At 46.4% G+C, this 23,205-nt stretch overlaps 9 protein-coding genes across 9 annotated transcripts; 6 read left to right on the top strand and 3 right to left on the bottom strand.

The window, feature by feature from the left end:
* Positions 1 to 305: 305 nt before the first annotated feature.
* LAJ45_10480 (uncharacterized protein) lies at positions 306 to 1,246 on the top strand (the record flags this gene model as incomplete). Its single annotated transcript, XM_046120005.1, has 2 exons — positions 306 to 566; positions 764 to 1,246. The coding sequence occupies 2 exons, from the start codon at positions 306 to 308 to the stop codon at positions 1,244 to 1,246; spliced, it is 744 nt and encodes a 247-aa protein (XP_045966814.1).
* Positions 1,247 to 4,623: 3,377 nt separating this feature from the next.
* On the top strand, positions 4,624 to 5,008 carry LAJ45_10479 (uncharacterized protein; the record flags this gene model as incomplete). The annotated part of the gene is made up of 2 exons (XM_046120004.1): positions 4,624 to 4,853; positions 4,936 to 5,008. 2 exons carry the CDS (start codon positions 4,624 to 4,626, stop codon positions 5,006 to 5,008), a joined length of 303 nt encoding a protein of 100 aa, XP_045966813.1.
* An 865-nt stretch (positions 5,009 to 5,873) lies between these two features.
* Positions 5,874 to 7,526, top strand: LAJ45_10478 (uncharacterized protein; the record flags this gene model as incomplete). Its single annotated transcript, XM_046120003.1, has 5 exons — positions 5,874 to 6,009; positions 6,066 to 6,193; positions 6,252 to 6,455; positions 6,535 to 6,786; positions 6,867 to 7,526. The coding sequence occupies 5 exons, from the start codon at positions 5,874 to 5,876 to the stop codon at positions 7,524 to 7,526; spliced, it is 1,380 nt and encodes a 459-aa protein (XP_045966812.1).
* A 280-nt stretch (positions 7,527 to 7,806) lies between these two features.
* Positions 7,807 to 8,210, bottom strand: LAJ45_10477 (uncharacterized protein; the record flags this gene model as incomplete). Its single annotated transcript, XM_046120002.1, has 3 exons — positions 7,807 to 7,880; positions 7,967 to 8,109; positions 8,173 to 8,210. The coding sequence occupies 3 exons, from the start codon at positions 8,208 to 8,210 to the stop codon at positions 7,807 to 7,809; spliced, it is 255 nt and encodes an 84-aa protein (XP_045966811.1).
* A 669-nt stretch (positions 8,211 to 8,879) lies between these two features.
* On the bottom strand, positions 8,880 to 10,331 carry LAJ45_10476 (uncharacterized protein; the record flags this gene model as incomplete). Its single annotated transcript, XM_046120001.1, has 4 exons — positions 8,880 to 8,965; positions 9,046 to 9,090; positions 9,155 to 9,488; positions 9,585 to 10,331. 4 exons carry the CDS (start codon positions 10,329 to 10,331, stop codon positions 8,880 to 8,882), a joined length of 1,212 nt encoding a protein of 403 aa, XP_045966810.1.
* A 1,130-nt stretch (positions 10,332 to 11,461) lies between these two features.
* LAJ45_10475 (uncharacterized protein) lies at positions 11,462 to 13,298 on the bottom strand (the record flags this gene model as incomplete). The annotated part of the gene is made up of 6 exons (XM_046120000.1): positions 11,655 to 11,663; positions 11,742 to 11,820; positions 11,917 to 11,975; positions 12,831 to 12,877; positions 12,936 to 12,971; positions 13,160 to 13,298. The coding sequence occupies 6 exons, from the start codon at positions 13,296 to 13,298 to the stop codon at positions 11,655 to 11,657; spliced, it is 369 nt and encodes a 122-aa protein (XP_045966809.1).
* A 194-nt stretch (positions 13,299 to 13,492) lies between these two features.
* Positions 13,493 to 13,960, top strand: LAJ45_10474 (uncharacterized protein; the record flags this gene model as incomplete). Its single annotated transcript, XM_046119999.1, has 3 exons — positions 13,493 to 13,729; positions 13,832 to 13,872; positions 13,927 to 13,960. The coding sequence occupies 3 exons, from the start codon at positions 13,493 to 13,495 to the stop codon at positions 13,958 to 13,960; spliced, it is 312 nt and encodes a 103-aa protein (XP_045966808.1).
* Positions 13,961 to 16,422: 2,462 nt separating this feature from the next.
* LAJ45_10473 (uncharacterized protein) lies at positions 16,423 to 18,647 on the top strand (the record flags this gene model as incomplete). Its single annotated transcript, XM_046119998.1, has 2 exons — positions 16,423 to 18,439; positions 18,496 to 18,647. 2 exons carry the CDS (start codon positions 16,423 to 16,425, stop codon positions 18,645 to 18,647), a joined length of 2,169 nt encoding a protein of 722 aa, XP_045966807.1.
* Positions 18,648 to 20,825: 2,178 nt separating this feature from the next.
* On the top strand, positions 20,826 to 21,874 carry LAJ45_10472 (uncharacterized protein; the record flags this gene model as incomplete). Its single annotated transcript, XM_046119997.1, has 5 exons — positions 20,826 to 20,955; positions 21,025 to 21,141; positions 21,199 to 21,645; positions 21,723 to 21,770; positions 21,849 to 21,874. 5 exons carry the CDS (start codon positions 20,826 to 20,828, stop codon positions 21,872 to 21,874), a joined length of 768 nt encoding a protein of 255 aa, XP_045966806.1.
* Positions 21,875 to 23,205: the final 1,331 nt, after the last annotated feature.

The following is a 23,205-nucleotide window of genomic DNA, read 5'->3' as shown; positions in this document are numbered from 1 at the left end:
ACAATATGATAACTAACTCAATTGATCAAGGTTCATCTTCACCTCTATCATGTCACGAAACCCAACTTTCAACCACCTCCACTTTCAACCACCTCCACTTTCAACCACCTCCACTTTCAAACCCACAATCACTTTTTTTCCTTTCAAGAAACATGTAGGTTCCAACATACATAACGCACCCCTCCAATTAAGCCATGTATACAACGAAGCCTGTACCCCACCTGCTCTGTACTAGCCAAGTAGCTTACACCTCTCGTCCCCTCTCAAGTCTTCGCATACTCATACCCACACCACCACCAAAAGCAATGATGCGGCAACCAAAACCCCGCAAACATGGGCGAAACAACTCCTGCCAACAGGCATATGGCAGTTGCACAAACAGCTTTGTGGTCCCTCTGATTCCATGGCCATTTCCGACTCCTCAATCCACTCCAGCGCCATGGGTGGTCGAGAAGGACGAGAGGCCGGCTGTGGAGGAACCAAAACCAATACCTGTTGTCCGTCTCTCTAGTGATACTACGGCGTCTTCGAGTAAGGTTGAGGCAAATAAGATTGAGACATCAAAAGTAAGTCACTATTTAGAGCCATTAAGAAAGCGCGTTGAGACCCCCGCACCGAGACTCGAGGCTCAAACGCGTGTCGTCATCAATCTGTCATCCATCGTGAAAAGCTTACACACCCCACGTGATAAATATTTCTGTCCCTTCGATACTCCCAATTCTATTGTCCTTCTGAAGGATTATACTAACACTTCTATCTACAGCCATCGTTGTCACCCGAACTCCAGGCCGCAAGAGAACGAGCCTTAGCATCGCTCAAGGCCGCACGAGCAATCCGCTCTCAGTCTGAAGAGAGAGAGAAAGAAAAGGAAAGGGAGAAAGAGGCGGCGCTACAAGAACTTTGGAAACAATCTAAATCCGAGTTTATCGAGTTCTCTTCACGACGACGGAAACAATTTAAAGAAAGCGTAATTGAAAACCAGAAACTCCAGCACAAGAGGGCTAGAGACATGGAATGGGCAGCAATTACGAGACGAGTTAAGCGTATCGAGACCAACATACGAAAAGAGCGAGAGAGAGAAGAGAGGCAGAGAGAGATGGAGGAGAAGCAGAGAGAGGTGGAGGAGAGGAAGAGAGAGATGGAAGAGAGGCAGAGAGAGGTAGAGAGGAAGCGAAAGATTGAATTGGCGGAAGAGATTTGGAGGAAAGAGAACGAAGATGTTGTGGACTATGTTTGGGAGCTGTGAGGACTGTATTCGTTACGTTATCACCTCCAGTATTTTTTCGTTGTTTATATTTCACTCCTGTTTGTTTATATCTTACCGCGCTGTTGTTTTTTCTGTTTCCTGATTGATGGAGCTTAGGTTACGCTTGGGATGGATTTTATTATTTTGTTGAATATTCTCTTCTTTCTCTTATCCTGCTTTCTTTTGGGCATTTTCTTAGCCATGACTTTATTTTGGTTTCATGTACAGGTTTGGGAGTTGGTTCGATCATGGGGAGTAGACAAAAGGCCCGGCATTACTGCGCGTGAGCACTAGCTCACGCGTACTCATCAGCTGCGTGCTATAGAAGGCAGTTAACAGCGATGGGCTATAACGAAATATAGCAAATTTATTCAATCATAATTTGTGAGCGACTGATATTGGCAAGTGAATTCTCATGGGCTTTATTAAATTATGGAGAATAGCAGTCTTTCCCGCTACACCCGCACACGAATGTGATATTTAAGATTACAGAAAGGTGGCATCACTACTGCACATAAAATATCTTACTACCATAATTCATCATTCGCCCAGTTGAAGGCCTAGACTCAAGATGAGGAGTCAAGCACTTGATATTGATACTGCCAAGCCTCGAGTGATACCTTATGATGATGTCGCTCATATTTCGGTTTTTATTTCCTATAAGTCGATCTCTCTCAAGGGTACGTATATTTTTTGCCGATTTTGCCGCGCCCACTAACGCGGCCAATCACAGGACATTCATGAATATGTTAGCAAATCTTGTTTGAGATGTTAATGATAGAACAGTACCGGTCACTTTTATTGTAAAGTTTCTTGACCTTCGATTTGCATGGGTCAAGGTTTCATTTCTCTAGCTCAGTATAAGACACTAGAAGATCGATATCCCTGCCGTATGATCGACAATTGCAATTACATCTCAGAGAATAGAAATTTGTGAGCATGCTATTAGTATACTATAGCTAATTGATCATAGTCTATTTGAAATTTGTTAATCCCAGAACTTGCTGTCGATGGTGAAATTCTCAGTACAAGGCCGCATTGTATCTATAATCACCGGAAATCACTCGACTAAAGAGAATTCAACAGATAATCGTGTCTTGAATATAGTATAGAAAGACTATTTTCAATGGGTGATATAGGTAGTGACAGTTCAATATTAGAGGTGCTATTAACAAAATCGCAGTTCCAAAAAAACCGGGATCTTGAGATTAGTGGGGGTGTACTTCTTTCTACGTATCTAAGACACTCTCACAGTCCGACATGCCAAGGTCAACTTCTAGGGTGAAAATTCTCGGCTGAGATTGGATTTTTATGTCCCCTTATCTTTCAGGGGACAACCAGAAACAGATACAATGGGAGAAACGCTGCCGGTTCTGAGAGGTCAATTCCACATACAATAGATGAGAAAACCAGTTGTACCGCCGCACAGTCGTGACAGTGAGTGACTCAGAGAAATTCCCATGATCGAATAATTCCCCCTCGCAACAGTCATTCAATTACCCGATTTTAGTCCAATCAGAACTCATATACTTGTAAGTATCAACTCGAGTAGATAAGAGTAAATAGGACGAGTGATATTCCATGATTTGCGCACAGTCCCTTCAATTGACAAAAGAAATTATATACTGAACTTCACAACTTAGGTTAACCATCTGTTATTGATACAGATCTACGATTGACCTGCAGTATCAATAATCGTAAAAACAACTTGCCTGTAATGAACCCTGTGGCCCAGGTTTATGATTTTGAGTAACGTGGCGGTTAAATACAAAGGACACGGTTAATCGGTCAATAAGTCGAGGAGATATCATCAATTATACGCAAGTGATCATAGAATATGCTATGAATCACAGCTATACACCTATAACTGGCCTGAATCATCTAGAGCATCGATATCGCTCTACCTGTATTGTTGTGCATATCCTTATCCGACCTGTTCTAGTTGATCATAAAAGCATGTCATGACCTAAAATATAACATAGTCTAGTCACGATCTAAAATAATTACCCAGTGATCTCAGATATAACCTATACCCATAAGTTATATCAGTTCCACTCGAGAGGTCCTGCCACTAAGGTTCACGAGCTCCCATCGGGCTTTGACTGGCATCTGGATACATTTGAATCACAAATGCGGTCAACGGGCAAAGGGAGCGATCGATCACAGCTTTAAAAAGAAAACAAGATCAGAACTATCCTCCTAGGTTTTTGGATTTGAACTTGAGCCACCTGATAAACCTGGAAAACAAATATTGGTGCGCCGTGAGGTGGGTTAGGTTTGTAAAGAGGTTTAGTTACAGATCATTATATATAGACTTCGTAAAGTTACAGTATTGTGTAATCACTAATATTAGACTTCCCGGTTAGGTTCAAATGTACCTACATGTATTTGTAACTGCGAAACACTTGAGGACTGGATTGGGCCCGTGATTCACATATGTGGTATGTAGCTCTCTACTGTAAGTAGACACAGGATCTATGTTTGGAAATATAAACACGAGTGTTGTTATTACACTGCCCCCAGTAAACTAAAGCTTGGAACTATTTCCTCTTTCAAATAGTGTACCTCTATAGATGCAAAGGACGATGCTCCGAAGTTGAGACCCGGCCCAGTACCAGGGGCATGAGTCAAAAACAAAATAAAGGGCTGAGTCTGGAACGAAATATAGCTCAAAAGAGTCGATGCTGTATATCCATTTCTGCCAGTATCAACCACTAGCATGGCAAAGTTTGGATCAAGCATGATGGCCTGACAGATTGGCACAGAAACATTTCTCGTTCCTTCCACCCATCCACTCTTCGCAATTGGTTAGGGTTTCGTTTCCAGAATGGCCGTGTGTGTCCATCGAACACCTTGCGGTAAGCCCTTCCAAACACTTTACTCGCTTGACCAGTCAAGTTGAATCGAGGACCTGGATAAAATCTTCAACAATTCCCAGCATTGAATCATGACCAAGCTCAATTCCATCGTGGGAGCTCCTCCACTGCGCAAATCTCCAAATCGGTGGCCCTGGCGGACAAGAACTGAGGATTACCGAGCGAAGCGATTCCCATTTCCACGTCTAACCCCGCCTGTATATCCGTGCTGATGTATAACCAGGGATAAACAAACACTGGATACTCCAAAACCAATCTTCTGACCACCCAGGGTTGAAGGTGTGAGTGATCCAGAGGGTAAGGATAATGGGTAAAAGTCGCTCAGAGAAACATCTGCATGCCATTTAAGTGGAGGTGATAGTAAAAAGGGCCGCCTTTCATTGGAACTGCGGGGAAGGTGGTGGAACTCAGCCCTGCATTGCCATTATCGATATTGAGTCCCTGTAGCCTTTTCCCATTCAGCCCTGCTTGCGTTTGCGTATGTGGTGGGTTTTGCGCAACATGATTGACCCGAAGATCGGATCATACCAGGATTGCCAGGAACATTTCGCACTCAATCGGGCAGCCCAAGGGCTTTTAATGCACAGCACTGGTGCCCCCTCACGTGGACACAAAACCTCACCTTCAATAAACATTACACGATGCCACTTGGGTGGAAGGAAAGCTCCCATCCCGATCGATGGGCGCGGCGTCGAAATCATCGCCGATCAGTCACCCCTCCCTCTCAGGCTGTACGATCTCTGGCAGGGCATTGGTCAGGCTCCTCTAGTGTTTTTATGTTTTGTTTTTATGGCGATTGTTTCTCGATGATAGGCATCATCTCATGAGCCCTCTGAGGGGCGGCCACACCGCCGCCGACGACGACGACGACGCATGGTGGCTTTAGCTTTGACAGGTCGCGTGGAGTTGGTCAGAGCGGAGAGGGCGAGTCGGAACTTGGCTACCGCAGAGCCTCGACAACAGAGCCGCAGGAGCCCCGCGTGATTGGCATGCGTGACTCTGTCTCGTATGTCCCGAGCGTGACTCACCTACGATTAATATCATGACTCGTTTTCTGTTTGGCAAAGTTATCGTTATTCTCTAACATTGCTCTTGTAGGTACAAGTACTTTCACTGAAGCTGCACTGCGCTTTGAAAAGCCAGGTGAGCTTACATGAATCGGTACTCGTACCTGCAGGTTATAGATAAATATATATGCATGCGATATAATGCCCATCTTCCTTTATTTCTAAATTAGAGCTAAAGAGAATCTTCGCCCTCTATCCACCATCAATCTTCCCCTCAATTCTGTAAATGAATACGCAGTGTTCTGTGGAGATAATATGTGTGATAGATGAAGGGAGAGAATTAAGTAAATTAAATCAATCAATTCCATACGAACTAAAATCCAAAACTCCAATATGACTAGATGGCTCCTAAGATCTGGTCATATTATATTGGTGATCTCTATTTGGGCCCTGAACATTTTAGCTAGTATTGTATTGATCAATCACTGGTCGGTACATATCACTATTCAAGCAATCGTGGTAATCTACAGACCACCGCTGCTGTATAAAATAGATCTATAGCTTGATTAAACACTTGAAGTCGATCTAACCACCAGAGGAGCCTCATGGAGTCTGATTCGGACCAGGGTTAGGGGTGATACTATGATCATTTACAGTTACATAACAGCTTTTGTTGTACCTGACGATTCGAAGTACATATACCTCCAAAGCTATCATACAACCAACGACAGCAAAAAAACGGAGATGGACCTGGACGACCAATTCGCCGAGCTCAACAACGCATTCACCTCCTGGCTCACGGGCCCTACTTGCAATGTCACTTTGAACCCGAAGATTGGTTTGACAGATCTGCGCGCTTCATCCGCCGGGAGAGGCGTTGGTGTGTTTTTGTTCCAATTTTTTTTCCTGCGCGCTCGGAGGATTGACACTTGACAGTTGCGACCGCTCCACTCGACGAAGACGAGACTGTATTTTCAGTCCCGAGATCCAGCGTGCTATCGGTAGAAAACTCAGAGCTACGTCAAAAACTAGGCGAAGAATTGACTTCACTAGATCCATGGCTGGTTGGTAACACGAAAAAACTTCTTGCAAAAAACTGAGGCTAAACAATTCCTGCTTTAGGCACTCATCTTGGTTCTCATCTACGAGACAAGGCCGTCCTCGCCATGGCGACCATACATCGACGTCCTCCCGGCGTCGTTTAATACGCTCATGTACTGGACCAACGACGAGCTCTCAGAGCTCCAAGCCAGCGCCGTGGTGGCGAAAATCGGGAAACAGGACGCCGACGAATTGTTTCGCGACAAATTGTGGCCCATTGTCAAAGTCAGTTTTTCCCCCACCCCACACGCGGCTTGGTCGGATTTTATTCTTTGCCTCCTACAATACTAATCAAGTAAAATAGAAACATGCTGGAATGTTTTCCGACACAATTATTGCGCCAGGGCTCGCAATCGATGCGATCGACAACTTACTCGACGCAGCACACAGAATGGGGAGCATTATCATGAGCTATTCGTTCGACCTAGAAGTCGTCGGAGAGAAAAAAGGCTCCGATGAAGACTCCGACTCCGATGACGAGGATGAGGAGGGAAAGTTCTACAAGGGAATGGTCCCAATGGCCGATATGCTAAACGCTGACGCCGACCGAAATAATGTTTGTGTTATCTACCCCGCGCAAAAAAGATTCCTGCAACTCAATTGGATAGGATAGACCGATTGACCAATCATTGACAGTGTCGCCTCTTCCAAACGCCGACGGTGCTAGAGATGCGCACAACCCGCGCAGTCCCTGCGGGCGATGAGCTCTTTAACGATTATGGCCCGCTCCCGCGCTCCGACCTCCTCCGAAGATATGGTTACATCACGCCCAATTATGCACAATACGATGTAGCCGAAATTTCATCTGAACTGATTGTAGGAATTGCGGGAAAAGCGCTTGATGGGAGCGATAAGACGGAGCGGATAGACTATCTACTGGACGAGGAGGTTCTTGACGACGCCTTTGACATTGGCACCGATCTAGAGATCCCAGAAGAGGTTTTGGCAGTCATTGCCAATTTCTTGCTTACAAAGGGTGAATTCTCGGTGCTCAAAGGGAAAGGAAAAGTCGCAAAGCCCAAAAAGACGCCTGAGGTTGCAAAGGTCATGGAAGAGATTCTGGAGAAGCGACTGGGTGAATATGGTACCACAATTGAGGACGATGAAAACATCCTACGCGGCGAAAGCACGCAAGGCAGGAAGATAATTGCAATTGAGGTTCGATTGGGCGAGAAGAAAATACTAAAGGGCGCATTGGAGAAGGTTAGGGGCTGGACACTAGTTGAGAGCGCCAAACGAACCCACAGCAGCCAGGTCGAGGATGAAAGAGGGGAGAAGCGAGTAAAGACCCGGTAGTGGAGTGTCTGGGTGAAATCTTACAAAAATTAATATGTTATTTCCATAGCCAGTATGTCACCCATTGCAATGTACCCCTTTCCGACCAAGCATTTGCCACAGTCGAGTGATACCACATGATCCAATCCGGTACCCGCCCTAATATCTCTGCCTGCATTATTCAATCCACTACTCCGTACTTATCTGAAGCAACCCCTGAACAAGTTTCAAACTATCCAACAATTGTGAAGCAATTTCTCCCCTAGTTTTGTTGAGCCGTCCGTCAATTGGTCAGCGCACCTCAGGCGTTACAGTTTCTGCCACGTCTATAATGAACGGTGCTGTCATCACAATTATCCACGAAACGGTAAAACACTGGAAAGTAAGCAACTTTGCAGATTGATAGGTAACGCGAGGCTTGATGTTTGGTGGTGCCGGTGGCGTTGAGCTCGGACCCTCACCTTCGTTAATCTCAACCTCATGGTATGGAGAAACACTGGGTGGAGCGTAAATGTACTCCTGTCCGCCCGCCGGCCTGCGGATATAACCGTCTGGAATATCAAAATCCCATAGGGAAATTGAATATTCGCTTTCTGCAGTTGAACTTATGTTGGGTTAGCGTTAGAATCCCCCCCCCCCCCCAACCTTTCAGACGCGAGTTAAAAACCTCCGAATATCACATATTAATGTTTTGATCTTCAACATGTCGAATGATGTAATATATATATGTAAGGGGTCGAAAGCTGCTCATGTACAGTTATATTATTGTCCATCCAACCCGAGCCCGAACTCCGAGCCCGCGCCGGAAGATCCTCCGCTTCGTGTTGAATTGATCACGTCGAGCGTACGAACACGTCTCCCACCTCCGGAGGAGGTTGGAAGACCACGGGACCACCCGTTTTTATTTTTTCTTTCGTCCCAATATGTTCATGCAATTGGTAATAACTTAATTCTGATATGAACGTCGCAATCGAGATCCGTGAGGGAGAACGGTGTTCTTCTGTTTCCCCCGGCTCGGACGATCCGACGACCAGCCATCTCTGTTTTGTTAATCCTTTGAGTTACCTTATGTGTGTAGAGCACCTACTCTAGGTAAGCTGGTGGGTGTGTAGGATGGCATTTGTGCTACCCTACCAATGGAAGTTTCTTTTGTGGCTGCGAGTGCGGTAGTTGCGAATGCTTTTTGTTCTAAGCGCCTTGCGTAATTGAGCGCTGGTTGGCAGGCAGGCAACTCTGTTTGGCTGTCTTGTCTCATCACATAGCATCACTCGCCTGTATTAATGCACAGTACTACATATTAATACCGTAAGTTACGCCGCCCAGGAGATCACGCGATCCAGCTAGCTAGGTCAGGAGGGAGTATATTTTTTGTTTTTAAATAAATCTGAAACAGCCGTTGCAGGCGAATACTCGGTAAGTGATCGGAAGTTTATTCTTGTTTACACGTATTATTGACCTGTCTACTCCGCATTAAATTAGTAGGGGTTAGCAGTAGGTAGTCGAGTGAGGCGGAGGTGCGGCGGCGGCGGGGAAAGCTTACCTTGATCTAAATTTACTTGAACACCAATGCCAAGCCTCCAAATTCCTGTAATAACTCTCATTCACAGAGACCAATTCTGTGTAACTTTGTTGATGCTTACAACCCTAACCCGGATGATAATTGTCGTCCTCGCCCCATAGACCGGCCTCGTCGAAATGCGAGATATCCTCATTTCCCAGGTCCCACTCGTCCTGAACATTAATTTCCTGGGGGGCTAATAGCTGGTGCGCGTACACCAGCTCCACCATCTCGCTGATCCGGTCAACTAGTATGTTACTGGTTTGTGTGGCGGATCCGGAAGGGACGGGAATAGTCTCGCGAGTGATGTGGAGGTGATCTGTGACCTCGATCTCAATATTCCCTAGAGCATCTAGGTATGATGTCGGAATACGAGCCGTGAACAAATGAAGGGATTGGCAATTGTTGGGAATTATTAGGTAAACCTGTTAAAATACAGAGATGTTAGTATATCAAGAGATAACAGGCGGAAGGTTAGGTCAATGAGTATTTAGCCCAAGCAAGCAGAAGGACAAACATACAGTGTAGACCATGTTGTCGGTGCCCCATCCCCCAGCATATCCTCTTATTCTAGATCTCTGCTCTTGTGCCATTGCAATCAGGCAGGCTACATCGAACGGATCTAGGTTCGTGTGCCATTTCGTCGTCGCCGTATTTCTTAACAACTTCTTTATCGCAGAACCACCACATCGGCCGAGTGAGAGCTCTTTTCGCACACGAGCCGTATGGCGACGAGTACTATACAGTAAGAATGGCAGCTTTGTCGTAGCTGTGGTGACAACAATCTCCGGCGTGAGCTCTGTAACGGAGTTGGAAAACGCGAATGATAATCGTGGACTGTGAGCGAAGCCTAATCCCTGCACAAGAGTTGTCGACATCCCATTATCCTTATCGATACTCTTGAGAATGTCCTTGATGATGTTTGGTAGAAGGTCGCCCTCGCAAAACTTATCGCTTGTACCCGTGGCCCAGTACTCTTGCAGAGAAGTGGGGTTTACAGACGTCTCAATTGGAAGCCCTGAACTGCGCTTTCGCGCTAGCGACTGTTGCTCTGGATTCGTTTCGATAGCAACCCTCAGTAGTTTTAGATGCATAGCACCCCAACAAAGTGGCTGGACATAAAGAGGGCTGCGGGTAGTTCGGCGCAGATGATACGCGAAGGAAATGCCATGGGGTCCCATATTCGTCGGCCTTGTCGCTGTGGCTGGTGGAGGGAGAGGCGAATAGAGTGGCTGGTCGAAGCTTTTGAAGATGAGGGTCACAAGCATGCAGATCCATAGAGCTGGAAAGTGCCAAGCGCTGGAGGGGCCTACGTACTGTGGTACTCTGATGTGCTACACATTCTCTTTGCGGCAGAAATACAAAACACAGTAGAACCCAGGGGAAGCTACATGTATGTAGCACAGCGATATAGCTGCTTCATGTATGTTCCAAAGACTTCATAGCAGTCAGTCCTAGTGTGGGGTGGGTGTGTGAGTGATGCTCCGTGACCCGCAAGCTCCCCCCTCCATCCGAGTGACGCGCCATGCAGCAACCAGCGCACACATGGACATTTGACATTCAGCTCCTTTCCCATGCCACCCAACAGTACAGCAACCAACAACCCATCGAATCCCAATCCATATCCCAATCCAAATCTTGAAAATAAGAAACTGTCATCGATTCACCCACCGGCCGGCCCGTGCCCTTACTAGCCGAGGGAAAAAAAAAACCGCCCAATTTAAGCTTATGTAGGTACATGTACTCTACATCTGAATCTGAATCTGATCGACGGAATCAAATTTTTCGTTCCTTTTAGCATCCAAGGGCTTTCCCCCGATGAACTTGAGATCATGCCAAGGAAAGCGTGGTCCGAATGAATGAGTTAAGCCTTTATCCAATTCTTCCAGCTGGCGCATAACAAACTGCAGTCTAAGGTTTTCATGTTACTTTATGTACTTACTCAGAATATCGTGACTTGTTCCTGCTTGCAGCAACGCTGGTAGGCAGGCAAAGTATTTACAATATGGCTCATACGGTTGAATCGAAGGCTGTGGTTGGTACTAGAAGTAGAATGGAAGGAAGCTTTGAAACAGAGAGGAACGTTATTAGAAACCTTTCATACAGGCCCAAGCCGGCCGGGTAATAAATCGCCGCAAACCAAGGCAGGCACGGACACTTGGAAGAAGCGTGACAAACAATCACCACATCGGCCGAAATCCCCGTCGGGCGCGGGCGGCCCGCTGGCATTGTTCTACGAGTAATCCCATTTGTGTACCCATCCCATACCATGGCCACCCTATCAAATTCCATGATCGATAGCTATCAATATCCTGTTTGCCAAAGTGCCTCAAATCCACAGCCTCAAGCAAGCATTTATTCGTTTGATTCTATTTTATTCGAGCATGGAATTTCGTTTCTACCCTGGCCCTCTCTGGAGATGTCTGGATGGGTCTGGGTTGGGGGTTTTGTTTCTATTTCTGTCAGACTGAGGAGAAGGACTGTGCGCGCCGCATTTCAGATCTGATTGATCTCTGTTTTGTTCGCTCGTTGATCCTCCGGGTTCTTCCCACAAGCCCATTTCGCATTCTCGTTGTTGCTCGCATAATGTTTTATGCTTGCTTAGGAATCGGGGTTAGTACTCTGGGTAGGGTATTCTAGAGTCGAGTAAGGTGCATAAACATCTCACTTTTACTTACATCAGCCTTAGCCACCCTGATTCTTCTCCCGGCCTTGCTAAGTGGAGTAGAGTATTGTGCTAGGTGCGCTAGCCAGGCCCTGAAGCAAAAGGTCATTCAGGCAGTTCCAAGTACCACCTAATAAGCACAACGCAGCAAAGCAGTGCCAGGAATCACAGAACCGTAGAGTACCTACTCGAAGTACGTAGATAGAGCACCTACATACACCCACGACGGGTATGTACCACCGAGGAGCTAGCTGCTCCGACGTTCCACAAGCTCCCAGGTAAAAGTCAACGGCTAGGTTCGGTTTTCCCGGGTCCCGACTATTCCGCCACAGGATGGAAACATTTGTTTCGCTGCGAGGGGTTAGGGATTCAGAGGGAGATCACAATAGAAATACATGCCAGCCAAGCTTTTAAGCCGCACAAACCACCACCACGGCCAAATCCATCACCTCCACCCAGAATCCGAAAGAGGGGCCCTCACAGCAACGAAGTACGCGGCAGGCTGCTATTGGTTCGTTGGTCGTTGGGTCCGCCAGCCAGCTAACAAACCAAAATCATGTGTCACTTTGTGAGGAAGGGATGTTTGTTGTGGTTTGGTTTTTTGTGGCAGGTTATCCCTTCGACAGCAGAAGTCGCCGTATGTAGAGAGAGGAGTAGAAGGATTACTCGGTAAAAAGAAATAACGACTTTCCCCGTTTTTTTTTTTGTATTACTGGGTGGACCAAGGCGGGGGTGAAGAATGATGATGGCATAATATCGACTTGTCTAAGGCAGCAGTACCCGAAATCCGAATATCTATATACACAACTCCCTTTCTCCTGGTCATCTACTCTAGCTGTTGTGATGAAGGATTGTAATACGACGGGGGGGGATGCTCCTCCGTCTCGAATTTCTCGTACATAGTGGGGAGACTCGGGCGTACCTAGAGCAGAGTAGAGTACCTACAGCACCACTCAAAGGCGTCAGCAAAAAGTTTTCCGACAGAAATTAATTGCATGGGATAGGCTAGGACGGAGCTGCAGACATCTGTTTGGATTGGACTGCCTACATGATACTACCTACATACATGCTCCTCCCTAAAGTCATACTCTACATAACCTACTAGTAATCGGATTTGCCTTCCAAGTGAGTCGTTACCTGCATGGTACACTAGGTGTTGTCAACTTGTTATATATTTTTTTCCTGTAGGTTTTTTTCATGCTCTCACATTTACTCGTCAATGCTCCAGGTCGGCCTGTCGGTCCTAGGGGTAACAGTAACTTAGAGTCCTAGGCTCTAACCCCTCCCATGTCCACCACCCTCATCACCTCCTGTATGTAGAGAATGGTAGTTGCATAGGGAGGGCCATGTTTGTGAATTTGAATTTGTGTGCGTGGGTGGGTGTGTCTGAGACCTTGTCTTGTCTTGTGCAGCGGCTGCAGAATTACTTACCATTTAAAGCTGTCCACTCACCAGATCGACACGTAACGCGCCACGACCCGGTTCCTTGCAGCACAAAAGGTTCAAACTGTGGATGGGGGGGACATGGCTCATGGCAAGCAGTATAAACATCCCTCACATCCCCCCGCATCCCTTGGACCTTTTTTTTCTTTCGATCTAGCAAAACATCCAACCTTGAAATTGTCGTTCGAAAATTAGTTGTTACTAGTACCATCACTACTACTACTACCGCTACTACTATTACTACTACTACTACTCAACCAAAGTACTAGTACTACCATATCGAAGTTATTTAACAACTCTACTACCATTAAAACACAAACAATGTCAGCAAAAGGAGCACCATGGCAACATCCTGCCTCAGCAGAACCTTCACAAATGTACTCACAATCACCAAACCGACCAAGCAAATTCACGCTACAGGAAGGTCTTGACAACAACTGGGTTTTCTTCCCCGAGCCTCACTTTGTAAACGTCGACGACGACGAGGAGGAGGACTCATCAGACGAAGGACATGGTCATCACGACAAGTCGGGAAACAGGAGGGACTCAGTCAACTCTGTAGGCTCAGACGGAGAGCCGCGCCCCGGGAACTTGCAGAGGGGGGATAGCTGGATCGGGGGGTGGTGGGGAAAGGTGTTCAAGTCGAAGCTTTGAATTGAGAAAATTTTTGGAAAAACGGGTTTCGTGCGAGTGATTGAAACGTAAGTTGTTTGTTGATATCTGAGATTTTATGAACTATGCTAACGTTTGTAAAGGCTCCTTCGCCCTGATTTAAGGACTTGGACTTGATGTCATGCCTTCAATTCCTGTCGATTGAATCGACGGAACTGCAAATCCCCCAATTCGATACCGACGCTCCAAATCGATATCGATATCCCCCAAATACTCCCTCTTCAAACCTCCCACACTCACGCAAATCAAACACTCTCACCCTCTTCCCACCGGCGACCTCACCGGCTGTACATTCACCACCTTCATACTTTGATGATAATCCGGGTTGGCATTCGATCCGCGACCTCATTGAAGTCTTTTTGATATCTTTTTCTCCCTTCTTGTTATTTTCCCCCCTGCACTAGATAGATTGTAACGATTAATGATGCGACGCGAACCACGAGTTTCTTTTTTCTGGATTGGATTGGGACCGGATTAGCGCGCGATGGGTTTCTTCTTTTAATGTCTTCTTTTTCTGCATTTGTATTTTTGGACTTTTTCTTCTGGCGGGCGTTTTTTTGCGAGATCATTGGTAGACGGACTGACTGCATGGCGTCTCCATTTTTTTACTCTCTTCGAGTAAACCTACATATTTTCTTTTGTCTTTTTATATATAACTGTGTCGATACGGGCGGGCGGGGCGAGGGCGGGCAGGATTGAGCTGACCAGAGAGCCTTGGTACAACCTACCAAATTTCATATATATTTATCTTCTTTTTACTCGGGGTTCTTGGATCTATTTATTAGTGCGGCGTTTTATTCTTTTCTTATTGGGATCTATTTATTACTATTATTTTATTATTCTTAGCACCGTGTCGAACGGTGCTCTTTTTTGTTATTCTTTGTTCATACCACGTTGTTAGGATCTATGTATGTGGGTACCTATCATCTGGGCTGCAGCTGGTATCTTTTTACTAGTCTGAATTTGAAGTGGAAGCCTTCTTCGTCGCGCGCGCGACTTGTGTAATTTTTTTTCCTGGCCATGCGTGTTCTTTCTGGTGATGTCAGTTGTCTGACTCTGTGTGATTCTGTGTGGATGGAGAATACTCTAGACCATGTACGTAAATAAAAGGAAATGCACTCAGACATTCCGCTCTAAAGCATAAAGCAGATAAGTGAAGAAAGCACTTTACTCGAGACCCAGAGAACCCGCATCTGTAGGGCCACTGTACTTCGCCCACTTCTCATTCATTCATGCGTGGGGGGTACATAGCATAGTAGAGTAGGTACCCCCCTTCGGCGTCCCCCTCTGCTGGTGCTGTAGATACGGTTATTGGATTACCCTCCCCCTCTAGATGAACCTCTTTTGCGGGGTAGGGTAGAGTAGATAGACTGTATGGTAGGCGTTTCGTACTCAAAGGATTGGCCCACAGCGTCGTATTGCAAACCGGCCTTGGTCGACATACTGTGGCAGTGGTTCGTTCGGCTACCTCGCAATGCATCGTGACTGCCTACTTTTGTTGACTCTGAGGCCGGCAGGCAGAGAGTACATGTAGTTGGGGCCCAACAAGAGTACGCAAGAGCGGTGTAAGGGTGAAAAATGACTGTACTCCTCATGTAGAGTGTGGTCATAGAACTCTAAGAAGTGAACTGATTGAGTCCCAAACCGCCCAACATACATACATACGAGACTTTCTCACCACGAGACTTGCTTGCTTTTTCGCTCTCTCTTTCTTTTTTCTTCTTTCTCTTTTAGCAGTCTTCGTAGAAAATAGAAGTCCTTTTTCTTTTGCGCATGAACCCTCGATTCTTACCGCGCGCGGCTGCACAGCATCATTACTCTAGCGCGGATCTGTTTAAAGGGTCTTGATCGTGAGGATTCTTTTGTATGTAGACATAGAGGTGTTTGGACTTGCAGAGTTCTTCTCGACGAATCGCCCGTGGTGGAGTGTTATGTAGGTCAGGACGAATTATGTAGGTTTAAGAAGGAGGGTGAAGGGTCATTGGGTGTTGATATACCTACTCTGCTCTGTGGAAGTGCAGAGTCTGGTGATCAATGACGGAATTGCTCATCTGGTCTGCCAAGTGAAGTAGAAAGAGCTAGATGATGATCATATCCCGGGATGGGGAAAATGTAAACACAAACATCACGACTTCTCACTCCACCAATTGAATCGGAGAAAAAAACATCCACACCATATCTCTCGATATTTGAAATCCCGGGAACCGGTTGTGCAGGAAAGGTGTCTCATCTGATTATCTGCCCAAGCGGGCATCAACAGAGAACAAAAATAAAAAAAGATCATTGCTCTATCTTCCAGCTGCTGTCAGCTCATCCCGAGGATTTGAACACGAATTATCTGAGTTGTAAACAATTATGAACTCCCGAGAAGTCTGACAGTAAGATCTACAATCTAATCCAATCATACGCCCTGAAGGTTCTCAACAAAAAAATATCTCCGGCCAGCTATCCAATACCATCCATTAAGACACGACGACAGATACGCGGTCACGCACCATCACCACCCATCCCATAATTCCACATACATACATACATACGTGCCTATATACATCATCACCAACCTCAGAACCCCATTCGTGATGCCACCCAAAAGATCTACCCGCTCCGAGCATCCAACTCTCGAAGCCATTCCACCCAAGGTTCGGAATAAACCACCAACAGCCAACAGGAAGTCACGCGCGTCTCCAGAGCCGGTCTATAATGTAGATGAGGTAGCTCCCGAGAAGGATAACGTGGCGCCTGCAATGGGGAGGAGGCCCGGGGGAAAGAAGAAGAGGGCCTCCGGTAAAAGGAGTCTTCCGAGGATGGAGACGCAAGATGTTATTGTGCTCTCCAATGGGCCGTCTCCAGCGTCACTGCAGAAAAATGTCGAGGAATCTGAGACGGAGGAAGAAGAAGTAGAAGAATCCCAGGTCTCTGCTCGCAGAGCACACTCTCTAGGGGGTGGAGAAATCGCTTCACGAAGCAGATCTGAGGGAAGGAAACCTCGCAGAGCGCAGTCTGTAGGAGATGCACAGAGCATACCCCGGACCCGGAGCAGGAGCAGAAACGTTCCAGAGAGCAGCGATCAACCACTACCTTCATCACCGCCGAGAATACCATCCACCCCGGGAGGTGACCGCTCGCCGCCTTTGCTGTCCGCACAGGAAACCCAGGAGCAAGAGGAGATGGACGAGATCCTTCGGGCTGCTGTAAATTCTCCCGCCGAACCCCCATCGAAAGGTTCTGATTTTAGTTCACACGGCGAAAACTCAGAGTCCGATGGCTCCCTCATAGAATTCTCACCCGTACGTGAAGTTAGTCCATTCCAGATAGGGAAACACTTTCCCAAGATCCGACAGATGCGCCGCGAGCGCAAATCCTATCTCGACTATGACGATCCACTCACCCCCAAACCAGCTTCTGATACCGATGCCAGCTCCTCCGAGGACGATCAAGAAATTGATGACCTTACCCTTTTTACGCTCCGCACGAAGCAGTATGATCAAGCACTTGCCAATGTGCGGAGCCGAATGCAAGACCTCAGCGCCGCCTTTGCAGTCCTAGAGTCCCTCCAACACGTAGCCACGGGCAAAGATAAGGGCTACCTGAATTTGCTGAGTGATCTGACACATGTTATAATCAATAATGATGCCCCACAGTTATCCAAAGAGGAGAAATTTCAACTGGGGGTATTCGATGAGGCAATGTTGAGGCTGGCGTATTTTGAGCAGGAGACTAAGGACTTCGAGCTTATTTTTAATAGGTTCCTGAAGCACAACAACACACAGAGGAGGAACATCGAGAAATGCCGTGCGGGCATTAGGAAGACAATGAAAAAGCGTGGATATAAGAATATGGCGTGGTTGGTGACAGAGCAAGGAGAAGAGGAGGAAGGCAATGAAAAGAAAAAGGCATCAGAGAGAAGGGTAAAGAGCGTCTTGGCCGACTTAGAGGGGGGCAGTTATGGGTATAACACACCTGAAAGCGCGAACGAACGAGGAAGAAAGAGAAGAAAGACAGGAGAGGATGAATACGAAGAGGAAGGAAGGCCGGAGAGCCGCCTACAGAAAAAGAGAAGGATTGAACTTGTGGAGAGGGTGCGACGATTGGACGATAGCCTTCGTACGGATCGGGATGAGGGGCGGAGAAGAAAAGACGCAGGGAACGAAACAGGAGAGGGGACACGGGAGGCTATTATCATACGAGACGATGACCATGACAATGACAATGACGATGAACAAGATGTCGTAAATGATCATAGGGGAGAGGGAGTAGAAGAGGGGGTCGAGGGAGACAACGTGTATTACCATGAAGAGCAAATAGGAGAGGAGGATGATGTAGGGGAACAGGTAGTGGGAAATGGGGAAGAAATGCAAGAGGCTCAGGAGGAAGAATCTGATGTGGAAGAAGTCCTCCCCATCATTATCGACGAAGATGACGTAGAAATTGTCCGTGTTGAAGGATTTGGAGAGCGACAGAAAAAAGCAAGGGAAAGAGAAGAGAGATTAGAAAGAGATGAGGGAGAAGTGGAGGTATTAGAAGACCACGATTGGGAGGACTCAGAAACCTTTGCATTACTCGACGGTATCTCGAAAATTCACGGGGGCGTAATTGGTATGCATATCTCTGTACCTACCGGAATTGAATGATTACTAACAAAGCTATATCAGAAACTCGCTTCTCCAGAATAAAAAATAGATACCGCGCAGAATTAGAGAGTCGCAGTGTAGAGGCAATTATAGAAAGGGCTAGAGAGCTCAAGAAGGAGATTATTGACTCGGGTGAAGAGCATATATTGGGGGGGTTCTGGGACGGTATTTAAGTATTTTCTCAACACATGGGATCGGATTTTAGGACATTACACTTTGAAACTATTTATTTTCTTTAATAAGAGTGCTTACCTTTTATTCTGTTCCTGTCTATATCTTAGCTCTGGGTAGCGATGATGGCGTTCTATTGTTTTGAGGGGTTTAGTAGGTTGTATATATCTTCACTGTGGGTTTATCATCTAGTGAGAGGCTGGAGTTTAATGGTTTGTTAACTAGAATTCATTCCTTCCCCTACTTTACATTGTACATTATGTATAGCTGTAGTACGTACACTCGCTTCTCACACTTTCTACTCAGCCCACGGGGACATTATTGATGAGTAATAATGCCCTGTGTTATACTTAAACATTCTAATCCTCACTCTACCAATCCAACCATTTACCTCCTTGATAGACTCTCACACTTACACAAAATCCAATATTGTTCCCAATGTGCAGACTCACACCAACTTTGTGGTCGTGCGGTATGTTGTTCACTATCGTTTGCTGCTCTACACTACCTGATAGCGTGAATCCTAGGCCACACCACATACGCAAATGTGAGCTGTGGAAACGATAAATTGTACAAGTTGTCGGACGTGGCCTGCCCATTCGACACGACGTTAGGGGTTCGTTATCGCAACGGTAGCTGTGGAAGTATGTAACTGGCTGCTCTGCAAATTACTAGATGCTTAAGTTGCTGACAAAATGACGATGGAACAGAGAAAGAGTGTGATGATAATCACAAGCAAGCACAAGAACAGGTACAGGAGCAGGCACAGGCACAGGCACAAGCTCAACCACAAGCACAAACACCAGTGGTGGCCGAGGAAACTGACAACTCCAACCAAAAGAAAAGAAAATGGACCTGTGTTATCAGCTAACTAGCTGATAACAAGTCGAATCTTTATTGTGCTATATTGATGGAGTTTGGAGTTGGGAGGCGTTTCCCCTCTTCTTTCAAGTTTCTCTTTCTGTGTCTTTTCCCCTTCATTTTTCTCTTTCTACTCTATTTCTCTTTATTTTTTTATTTTTTTATTTTTACTCCGCTGTGCTACAACGAGCTACCCCTCACTCCTCCTCAGGACTACCACCCACTTGGAGACATAAGGTTATGTAATATTTTGCTCACCATTAACACATCTTGTTGGCCACATATACGCAGGACTATTGCTACTGCCTGCTTTTGCGCTGGCGGGCAGTTGACAGTCGAGTGATTTGGTATGATCTAACCCGACAACATAGCTAATCCTACTACCCTCACCATTCTTACTGGAAATTTGGACTCTATGAGATATAAATCAATCGGACTATGGAGGAAGCACCAATTCTCTGGGGAATATACTTTACTTCACTGCAGTTTCCAGCTTCGATTTGACGGTGATCTCGGTTTTGGGAATAACTTTACACTGGTGTCAGCTCATGTCAGTGATTGTCATCCTTAATTATAAAATAACGGTTAGATCTAACAGTAAATTGTGAGATATATAGTCTCGGAGAAATAATTCTTTTTCAACGTCCACGACTGTATTTATAATCACAATAGCGGGTTATATTTTTAATAATTTCTTAATAGATATTGATGCTATTGATTTTCGTATTTAAAAAGGAGAGACACTCATAAGGGATCGCCTTGACGGAAAATAGCAAAACAAAAATTTTGACGCTCCTATGTCCATTGACGTACTTATTTTTACTCAGGTATTTTTGGTTCCGTATGTCTATATATTTGGCGGATAGCTAACTATCACAGCTTTGCTAGTCCTGACTTCGACCATGGCCATTCAAAGTCCCCGAAAAGCGAAGGGATTCCAAACTATGTAGGTTCCGAGTTCGCTTGGATCGGGAGCCCTAGTTAACTCTCATAGGGATTCCCCTCTATCATCAAAAATCACTCGTCAATAAAACCAGTTCATTTTTCGCGCCCAAACAATCCCAGGCACAGTTCAATACAAATTGAATCCTCCGAAAAACATCTCCCGTCGTCTTTGCTACCGCAAGTAGGTATCGGAAGCTGCCGAAGAACTTATCGGGTATCTCCCTCGGTGCAGGGAGCCGCCCGCGCCAAGCCGGGGCATCTGATCATGCGACAATCGATATTAATCCGGCGGATATCCCCACCACCCCACGTTTCCCTCTATTAGCTGTCATACCTCACAAGTCGTTCTCTCTCTCAGCTTATACTCTCGCATAATGACCATAACCGGCCTCACCTCGGAGCAGCTGTCCTTTTGGGAGGAAAATGGATACCTAATCATCCCAGATGCGATATCACAAGAAGTGGTGAAGGAGCTTGTGGATGAGACGGCGAAGCTTCTGAATGGTTAGTTGGGATAGCTATCTTTAAGCTCTGCCTTCTCTGCATGGTCTAACGTATAACCTTTGATTGTAGAGTTCCCACTAGAGGGCCACCCTATGACGAAGTTCACCACTGGCGACGGCGACAAGCACATTGGCGATGACTACTTCCTCAACAGCAACGACAAAGTGCGTTTTTTCTTCGAAAAGGGTTTGCCACTCCACCCATCATCTTCCCTCCTCAAGGGTTAGTTAACACTCGTCGTAGGTGCCTTCTCCTCCACCGGCGAACTCATCAAACCCAAAGCCAAAGCTATCAACAAGATTGGCCATGCCTTACACACAAACTCCCCCCCATTCGCAAAGATGACAATGACACCGCTCAACCGGTCGATCGCAAAATCCCTCGGCTTCCGCGATCCCAATGTCATGCAGTCCATGATTATTTGCAAGCAGCCAGAGATTGGCGGCGCAGTGCTGTCCCACCAAGACTCGACATTCTTATATACTGACCCGCCGAGCGCCGTTGGATTCTGGTATGCGCTCGAGGACACGACACCAGAGAATGGTTGCTTGAGTTTTGTGCCGGGGAGTCATAAGTGGGCGCCGATCAAGAAGCGACTAGTGAGGCTACCGGAGGGTGGAACGGGATTTGAGGACTTGAAGGAGGGACAGGCGAATGGAGTCCGGGAGAAGGGGGGCGTAGAAAGGGAGGGTGAGGGCGACGGATTTGTATTAGGACCAGTAAAGAAGGGCAGTTTGGTTCTGATTCATGGGAATGTTCTGCATCAGAGCGAAAAGAATCTGAGCCCCAATTCGAGGTGGATTTATACTTTCCATGTAAGTTGTGTTCCTTTTTATTCCTCCGCTTTTGATGGCTGTAGAGTAGGTGGGGCTAATATGTGTGTTTGCATGTAGGTTATCGAGGGAGAGTATCCATATGACGAGAGGAATTGGTTACAGCCGCCGGAGGGTGGATTTTCGAGGTTGAATGATGTTGAACTAGCTTAGCTTTTTTTTAAAAAAAATTCGGCACTCTGATAAGAAATGAAATAGCAGCCAAGGGCGAGTGATAGCCTGTGAAACCCGCCAACATTTTGACATGGGGTGCGCTAAGGCCCGAGTGATAGCTTATGAAAATACACACCTATTCCCGTCGACCCTCGCCGATGCATGTTGTCAAGATGTAAACAGAAACCACACCACCTGTTGTGGCGCCTGTTACCCAGTTCCATTCTAAACCTGATATGCTCATACCCAACCATCCTCTCCCATCCGCCTATCCATCTATCAACCTTTTTACCTTGTTAATACCATGCAGGGCATACCAAACCTCCACCCACGGCCATACCAATGTCCGGAAAAGTGCGATAAGACTTGCTTATCCACCTATGTACAGACCTCACACCTACGTACGGACCATCTCCTCAAACTGGTGCATTTCGGCACTTTTGGCCCGACAGCGCGGGTTTAAAGTATGCACATGTACACACCATGTGCATAACTACACATAACTGCCACGCCGGAGGGATACTTGCTTCAGCTGTTTTCGTGTATGCATACAAGACGAAAATCATACGAGAACATGCGGGCTATAGTCCGATCTGACTGTGGTTGGCTGGAGATTCGAGAACTACAAGAGTGGAAGCGAGACATCTCACCCGTGGATACCTTGCAGGATCTCGGAGTGTTCCGGGCGAGGTTATGTGGGCAGGTATGCGGGCATAGCTAATTAGTGATCAGAGCGGTATCTGCAGCCCAAGAAACAACGCGGAATATGGAATAAACAAATTTGGAAACTAATTGATTAGTTATCCTGAAAAGAAAGGTACCCGGCCGTGTACTATGTCTGGCAGCGGAGTGATAGCCGATTATCGTCGGTCCTTGCTGAAGTGGCTGCCGTTGACCCTAGACCTTATGGATACAGGTCATGGAGAAGCTTTGCTCTTGAAGTCATTGGTCCTGACTCTGAGTGTATGGCAGGTAGACAAAGCTTGGTAATTATGCAGGGAATACAGGGAACAACGATGTCTGAGAGTATGTGGATGTCCCATGGAGACCTCAAGTTCACTGTATTCTCGTAATAGATGTTACAAGGTCAAATTAACCTGCCTGGTCGGGATTTCAATAAATGTCGTAAGGGCCGGATTGCTGTAAATAGGAATTACAATCATGTAAGATCACTCGACCGAGTGGGTGAAGCTATGAACATCTACTATACTATACATCAAAGAATATGGCCTAAAAGAGTTTCGCTAAACCGGCCTAATCCTTC

This window comes from Morchella importuna (assembly GCF_003444635.1).
Source record: "Morchella importuna strain M04M26 chromosome Unknown Morimp01GS046, whole genome shotgun sequence".
In the NCBI taxonomy this organism is placed as follows: domain Eukaryota; kingdom Fungi; phylum Ascomycota; class Pezizomycetes; order Pezizales; family Morchellaceae; genus Morchella; species Morchella importuna.
This window is presented reverse-complemented; position numbering and strand designations above follow the sequence as displayed.